The following is a 7560-nucleotide window of genomic DNA, read 5'->3' as shown; positions in this document are numbered from 1 at the left end:
AGGGTTGCCTCAGACCTCAAGAACCCTGTGCCAACAAGACCCCCTCCCTCACCCCAAAAAATGGTATTAGGAAAATCTGTCACACACACTGGTGGAATGGTGAATCTCTGCCCTTACCTTATATTCAATGAGGCCCAGCCTCTGCCAAGCAGAGCCCAGTTCCAGGAGCCTCAAGGCTATACCTTGGGCCTGTTCCAGGGCAGAGAGAAGGCTGGGTTAGGCAGTGGCCAGGGTCGTGTTAAAGGAGTTGGCAGTGGGCTCACTCACTGCCGTGGTCTCTGAGAGCTTAGTTTCTTTGTGTTACTCAGAGAGAAACTGAGGCTCAGAGCTTCTCAGGGGCTTGGGGACAAGAGAGAGGCTAAACCCCAGCATTTCCTCCCAGTTATTCCAAGGCCCAGTCTCATTGGCCTTGTTCCTCCAGTGCAGGCTTGGCTGAGCCCCTCCTCCTCACTTCCCCAAGGTTATCTCTAGCCCAGCCCCCCCAACCCGCCAAGCCACTGCTGCTCTGAGGCTGCTGGCTCAGGAGCCCCAGATTTTTGCTGAGCTAGCAAAGCCAGAGGCGCTGTTTCTGCACAAACGCTCACCGGCCAGACCTTCCTCTCTTCCTTCTCCAGGGTCTGCTTTCTAGGGTGTGCTGTAGCTTGGAGGTGGGGGTTGATTAAGGACATAACCCCTAGTCCATCTAGGGGCTTCCAGAGGAGGGTATGTTTGTCTTTAGTCACAGAGAGGGCCAGGGAGAGTTGAATCTTGCTCCTCACAAAATCCAGGGGTGGCAGGAAGTGGGTCTGTTATGCCTGGACTATTTGTAGGCTCTTCCTGCCTGTTGAGGCCTGGTGCTTCCTCTCTAGTCTGCCTTGTGGACTTCTATCATATTGACATGTCCACTAACAATGCTTTGTCATTGATAACATTCGCTTCACTTTAACAAACCCATTTAATTGCCTCTGCTGTGCCAAGGTTTTCTGCCCATTCCCTTCAACTCTTGGGAGTTAGAATCATTGGGACAATCCTATCTATGGTGTAAGGACCGATGCATTTATATCCATTCGTCTGCTCAACAAAGTGGTGGTCGCCTGCTGTGTACCAAGCCCTGTGCCCAAGGGTGGGGATGGTAGGTAACAAAGGTACACGAGTCCTGCCTTGGCCCCTAAGAAAGTTCGTGCTTGGTCATTCTGCCCTTGTGACAGTCCAGTTATGGTTTAGTTACAGCTTATAGTGGCTCTATTTTACAGATGGACAGACTGAGGCTTATGTGACAGGGATGTGGCCTAGGGTTGGTCCCTGGGCTCAGTTCTGCATGTCTTGAGTCCTTACCCTGTGTATGCTTATGTCCTCGTTTGCCTTGCAGCCCACCCCAACAAGAGGAGGGCCTCCCTGTGGGCCTCTCTGCTATTTCAGTCCCCTGGAAAAACCTGGGCCCCAGCAAAGGTAACAGGAAGTCCCCAGGAGGCCTGGTAGAAGCCTCTGCTTCCTGGGAGGAGGCCGCGGGTGAGGAACACCCAGCAGCTGCTCCATTGGATGTATCACGCCTGCGCAGCTCCTCCATGGAGATCCGAGAGAAGGGCTCTGAGTTCCTAAAGGAGGAGCTATACAAAGCCCAGAAGGTGGGTGCTCCAGGTCAGGGTTGGGGACTGAGGTAGAGCAGCTACACTGAGTGACCTCAGATAGCTGTAGAAGGAAGGGAGAGGAGAAACTACTTGTCAAAGCCTGGCCCATGCTGGAGTCCTGGGAACCCAATGGAAGAGGCTGGTTCAACCCAGGGCTTCAAGCACGCTAGGCATGCCCTCTGTCACTGAAGGCTCAGAAGTCTGAAGTGACTTCCACACATCCTGACTTACCCGGAAGTCTTCTTCCAGCTGGGATGGGATGCCAGGATAGGGTTTTAACTTGCTCGTGGGCTAAAGTACCACCGAGTGTCAGATACCTGGTGACAGTCCCAGAGCTGGTGGCTGGGGACCTGGTTAGGGCAGGCTAACAGCCTCCTGCCTGCACCCAGGAGCTGAAGCTTAAGGATGAAGAGTGTGAACGGCTTTGCAAAGTGCGGGCACAGCTGGAGCAGGAGCTGGAGGAGCTGACGGCCAGCCTGTTTGAGGTACGCTGGGCGGCCTGGGAATGGGTGGCCCATGTGTCCAGTGTCCTGGGACCACTCATGCAGAGATGCTGCCCTTCTAGGAAGCTCACAAGATGGTTCGGGAAGCCAACATGAAGCAGGCAGCATCGGAAAAGCAGTTGAAGGAGGCTTGGGGCAAGGTGAGACCCATCCGTGTGTGCCTAGGCCAGCCCATGGCTCCTGTCATAGTCCCTGATGGGGTGTACAACCCTCAGCTAGCAAGGGCGTGCAGCAGGTCCCTCTCAGACCTACCAGGGACAGGAGAACCCAGGTCTGGGACAGGTAGGGTGGGTCTGAGGCTAAGTAGCCCAGGCACCAGACTCCATCAGTGCTCTTGGTGCACCACTGTCTTCCCTAGGGTCCTTTGGATCCAGTGGTTATTGCAGGTCTCCTTCTGCCTCCAAAGTAGAAATGTTGGTCATGGCGGCAGAGCACAGGCAGGGAGTGTCCTCTCTCAGAACGTCCGCTGGCCGATCAGTAAATGTGAAGCTGGGACCGCTTTTCTTGGCTTCTGGGGAACCATGAATACTTAGCAGGAACTCTAGGAAGTTCCTAGATGCCTGCTTCCAGCAGAGTCTCCCAGTGTGGCCTGAGGCAGGCCATGTCTCCTGTCAGCCTTGGGTTCCCTCTCTCTAGAATAGATGTCTTAGAGGTTGTTCCAAGGGCAAGGAGACAGGTACTGTGGGGATGTTTGGTTGCCAGGCTGTGGTAGCCATGTGACATTAACCCCATGTTGGGGTTGATGGCCATCTTGTCTGGGACAGATCGACATGCTACAGGCAGAGGTGACAGCCTTGAAGACACTGGTCATCACATCCACACCAGCCTCTCCCAACCGTGAGCTCCACCCACAGCTGCTGAGTCCCACCAAGGCCGGACCCCGAAAGGGCCACTCACGCCAAAAGAGCACCAGCTCCCTCTGTCCTGTTGTGTGCCCCACTGCAGGGCATATCCCCACCCCAGACAAAGAAGGCAAGGAGGTGAGGCACAGGCCAGAGTGGGCTCACACTTGGGAGGGTTGATCGTGCTTAACCAGCCAAGTCAGCAGCCTGGAAAAGCCATCCTGACCCCTCTTGTGGGCCCTTCCCCCTGTTTCTCTCCTCTCTGGGCTTCAGGGTCCCTTGAACCACTCAGGCTGGGCAGGCTGATTCCAAGCAGGAGGTGATAATCTTTGAACTTGAGGCTATCAGAACCTGAAGGTCCTTTCTCAGGAAACCTCTTCAGAAATACACTTCCTGTGTTGAGTGATAGACAGGTGCCACTGGACTTCTAGGGAGGGACTACCTGGTGTTTTGTGATTTTAGTCTTGAGGTCTAAGACCACACCGTGACACTTGTGTATTCTAGGGCCCTCGGCACCTTTAGCTGTGATGCTGAAGCAACTATGGCCTTAGACAAATGTCTCTCTCCTGCCTCAACAGGAAAAAGAGGGAGGAAGGCTTAGCCCAGGCTGGACTGACATGACCATAGGTCCTTGCTTGGGTAGCTGTTAGAATTGGGTGGATGCTAAAAAGCCAGCCTTTTTAGTATCTGATGAACACTGGGGAGACGTGGGGTGAGATTCAGCTTCCTAGACTCTTGCTCAAGCCAGCCCTAGCTCAGAATTCTTTTCATCTGTCTCCTGAGCTTCTAGGAAGGAGGTGCAAGCAAGTCCTTTCAGTCCCCTTCTGAGCACTGAGCTCCCCACTGGACACTGACATCTCCTCCTTCCTCCTGTCTGTCTCTATGTCTGTCTGTCCATCTGTCCACTCATCCCCGGCCCAGCCTGGGCTGCCCCCTCTACTCTCCCTGCTCCTGTGCGTGATCCCCAGCAAGGCCGTCCACCTCACCTACGAGCCGACCTGGCAGCTCCCATCTGGGGAGCCGCCCACGACCCCCAACTCCGATACCTCTCTCTCCTTTTCCCGACAGGTAATGGCTCCTTTAGAGGCCCACCCCACCTCTCCCCTCTGGGCTTCATTCACCATGCATGCAGCCCAGGGCAGCAGGGAAACCTGTGAAATGTTCTCTCCTGTGTGCATGAGCCTATGTGCATCCTGGACATAGAGAGACCTGTGTGTTCCTATGGGGACCCACGGGTTCTTAACAGGCCTGCTCTTGATGTTCCTTCCAAAAGGAGTCAGTAGCAGCATTCAGGCCAAGGCCCTGGATCCAAGTCTGTAATTTTGCAGTGCCAAGAAACTTAATGTACACCCAGACACAAACTGTTGTTCTAAATTCTTTGGTGCAAAGGGCAGACAGGACCTCTTCTTTGCCTGGACTCTGCTCCCCTGCATGGCTGCTGAGGACAGGCCTGATGGTCCACTGAGCCCTCCTGCCTCTCCCTGCTCTTCTCTCCGTTCGCTTTGCTTTCTCTGGCGTGCTCACCCTCATCTCTGACTGCCCCCACTTGGCGCCCTTTTCCTCCAGGTGGATACAACCCTGTTTGCAGAGTTCCAGGCTTGGAGGGCATCACCTACCCTGGATAAGAACTGCCCCTTCCTAGAAAGGGTGTACCGGGAGGACGTGGGCCCTTGCCTCGACTTCACAGTGCAGGAGGTGAGGTGGGCTGAGTGGCTAGCTGGGAACCCAACCCACTAGTTCCCCATCACCCAGGATCTCACTATTCTGCCCTGATGTGCCACAGCTCTCAGCTCTAGTTCGGACGGCTGTGGAGGACAACACACTCACCATTGAGCCCGTGGCTTCACAGACTCTGCCCAATGTTGAGTGTAACAACACCAAGTAAGCGTAATGCCCTGGGCCCCTTCCTGCCCGCATGGCAAAGTCCAGCATGGAGCCTTGGGTAGCACCCTGGAGGACTGGGATAAGAGCCTGAGTCTTGGGCCTCCTAGGTGGATATAGAGCCTAGGGGTGGGTAGGGGCTGTAACTTTCAGGGTGACCATCTCCCAGGGTTCATGACCTAGCCTAGGGGCTCCCAAGAGATGGACATGGGGTTGGGGGTATAGCTTAGTAAAGTCCTTGACAAGCATGCACAAAGCCATCGAATCTGTCCCCAGCACCATGTAAAACCAAGTGTGATGGCATACACCTGTGATCCCAGCACTTGGAAGGTAGAGGCAGGAGGATCAGAAGTTGAAGGTCATTCTTGGCTACATAGCAAGTTCAAGATAAGCCTGGCCTACGTAAAACCCTGCTTAAAAAATAAAAATAATCAACTACAAGAGAGGAACAGTCACCACTGACCCCATTTAGGAGCAGGGGTTATCTTTGATGAAAATTCCTGCTACCAGCAGGGGGTGTCTCTTCTAGCTGTAGTCATCCTTGCCCCCTCTCTTTCCTCTTCTGTCCCAGAGAGATGTAGGGCTCTGGGTGGCAAATGCGTGATTGCTAGTGGCTGGCTCTATCTCCTGCCGATAAACAACAGCCCGTCTTATCCTGCATGCTGCTCAGCCAGCACTGAGCAGAGGTAGCAGCAGAACAAAGAAGTTAAGGTGGGCTGAGGACCAGGCAGGTTCCCCCTTGGTATTATTCCAGAGTTTGTTCAGCCAGGCTGGTTCCACAAAGGAAGCCTGGCCACACAGAGGGAACATTTGAGACAGCTTTATAGACAGACAGAAAAGAATGAATGAAGGCCTGGGAAGCTAGGGTTTGAAACACTTTAGATCAGGACATAGCCATGGGGTTGAGTCTGGAGGGGGTTGCTTGAGGTTGGAGTATAAGGAGCCTCTGCCAGGTAGGACATCGGCTCACTAGGATGAGGGGTTCCCAGCTGATACTTCCTTAAAAGAGAGTTCCCTGGTCCATTCAGCCTCACAGTCAAGGAAGAGGCAATGAACACTATTAATTGTCCTTTACTTGGGATTCTGTAACTACTTCCCTCTGTGATCTAGAAGCCACGGGGACAGAGCATAGGTTCGATGTGGTCTTTGGAAAAGTTCCTGGCTATGATGTAGAGAAAGGAGTGAGGGAAAAGAGAGAGCGGTTGGAAAGAGCTAAGGGAATCCAAGCAAAAGGAATGAGTAGTCTGGGGATGTGGTGACCAGGTACAGGTGTCAGGGTGGGAGGTAGAAGAGTTCATCATGGAGGTGGGGCCAGCGGAGGAGCAAGATTTGGGAGGAGTCTGGAGGATGGGCTTTTTTTTTTTTTTATTCTTTTTTCGAGCTGGGGACCAACCCAGGGCCTTCAAGCTTGCTAGGCAAGTGCTCTCCCACTGAGCTAAATCCCCAACCCGTGGATGGGCTTTAAGGACAGCCGAAGCCTAACGTGGGCAGCTGGAGGTGTTAAGTGGGTTTCCTAGGCCTGGCTGCAGGAGAGGTCACACAGGAAAGGGATTCTTATGAGGCCTGGTGGGCAGGGGACAACACAGGGCTGGATGACAAAGTCTGGTGTGGGGATGTGAGAGGCAGTGAGACCAGAATTCAACTAGAGAAAGAGGTGATTGGGCTTAAAGACCCCTGCCTGTAATGTGTGGGGGTTGGGGGCAGTTATAGAGGCTGTGGAGGGTGGGCTCTCATATACCTGGTATGAGGTTGACCAAGCTCCCCTGCCTATGTAGGAACAGGGTCTGGACATGGATCCAGCTGTATTTAAGGTTTCTCCTGAAGACTTCTGTCCCACCCCATCTCTTCGTTTGACCTTGGGCTCCTTTGGAAGATGGGAGGGAAGGGGAGGCCAGGCCCTACTTCCTGCCTGCTTGCAGTGCTCACCCCGCCATTGCATCCTCTAGCTAGGACATATTCCCTGCACCTGTGAACCTTACTCTTCCTCTGTTCTCCCCAGCACATGTGCCCTGAGTGGACTGGCGCGTACCTGCCACCATCGAATCCGCCTGGGGGACTCTGACGGCCACTATTACATCTCACCGTCCTCCCGGGCCAGGGTGAGTCCTTCAGCTTTCTGCTGGGCAAAGCTGTGTAGTGGAAGAGACCAGAGCTGAGGAGGGTCTAAGGTTTGGTATGTGGTTCTTGCTTAGAGATACTGAGGTGTTGGCAGAGGGCACGCCCCCGGGGAGAAATCCTACCACTCTGCCAGCTGCTCACCAGGCATCTGCGTTGTGCCAGCTCTCCTCCCCTCTCCTTCCTTACACCATCCTGCTTGAACAACCTTTCCCCAATTCCGGCTCTCTGGCTTCCTGGCAAGTCTGTGTTTGGGGGACTAGCGAGAGCACCACCCGTCCCTGTAGTGTCTCACTCACCAGTCTCTGGATGACTCACATGTAGGGCTTTCGTACCCAAGAAACCTGGGCTCCTATGGGTCTAGCTGCTTATTACCTTCCATCTTGACTGGTTCTCTAGATGCAGAGCCTGCATGGACATTTCTGGAACTTCTCAGTGGAGGGAGGGAAGCAGGATGAGGGCAGGGAAAGGGGGCAAGCCAAGACTGGCCTTAGCTTCAGCTAGATCCAGAGAGAGTCCCAAGCACAGAGCTGCTTCTGTTCTAGCCAAAGAGCTGGCCTCCACAAAATGGGCACCATGGGCTCAATGTAGCCCATCCTCAGAAGCTGAGAA

The 7560-nt window shown here is 54.0% G+C and overlaps 1 protein-coding gene across 1 annotated transcript in view; it reads left to right on the top strand.

The window, feature by feature from the left end:
* Positions 1-1353: 1353 nt before the first annotated feature.
* The window catches only part of Rab3il1 (RAB3A interacting protein like 1), a 10185-nt gene continuing 3978 nt past the window's right edge, over positions 1354-7560 (top strand). Inside the window, exons 1-8 of the mRNA XM_032895129.1 lie at positions 1354-1604; positions 1997-2092; positions 2173-2250; positions 2875-3090; positions 3874-4020; positions 4519-4647; positions 4736-4833; positions 6833-6932. Coding sequence (XP_032751020.1) covers positions 1545-1604; positions 1997-2092; positions 2173-2250; positions 2875-3090; positions 3874-4020; positions 4519-4647; positions 4736-4833; positions 6833-6932 — 924 coding nt within the window. The 5' untranslated portion in view covers positions 1354-1544. The remainder of the gene's footprint in view (positions 1605-1996; positions 2093-2172; positions 2251-2874; positions 3091-3873; positions 4021-4518; positions 4648-4735; positions 4834-6832; positions 6933-7560) is intronic.

Source organism: Rattus rattus, chromosome 2, assembly GCF_011064425.1.
Source record: "Rattus rattus isolate New Zealand chromosome 2, Rrattus_CSIRO_v1, whole genome shotgun sequence".
NCBI classification, from domain to species: domain Eukaryota; kingdom Metazoa; phylum Chordata; class Mammalia; order Rodentia; family Muridae; genus Rattus; species Rattus rattus.
The sequence above is the reverse complement of the archived record's forward strand: the minus strand, read 5'-3'. Positions and strand labels throughout refer to the sequence as shown.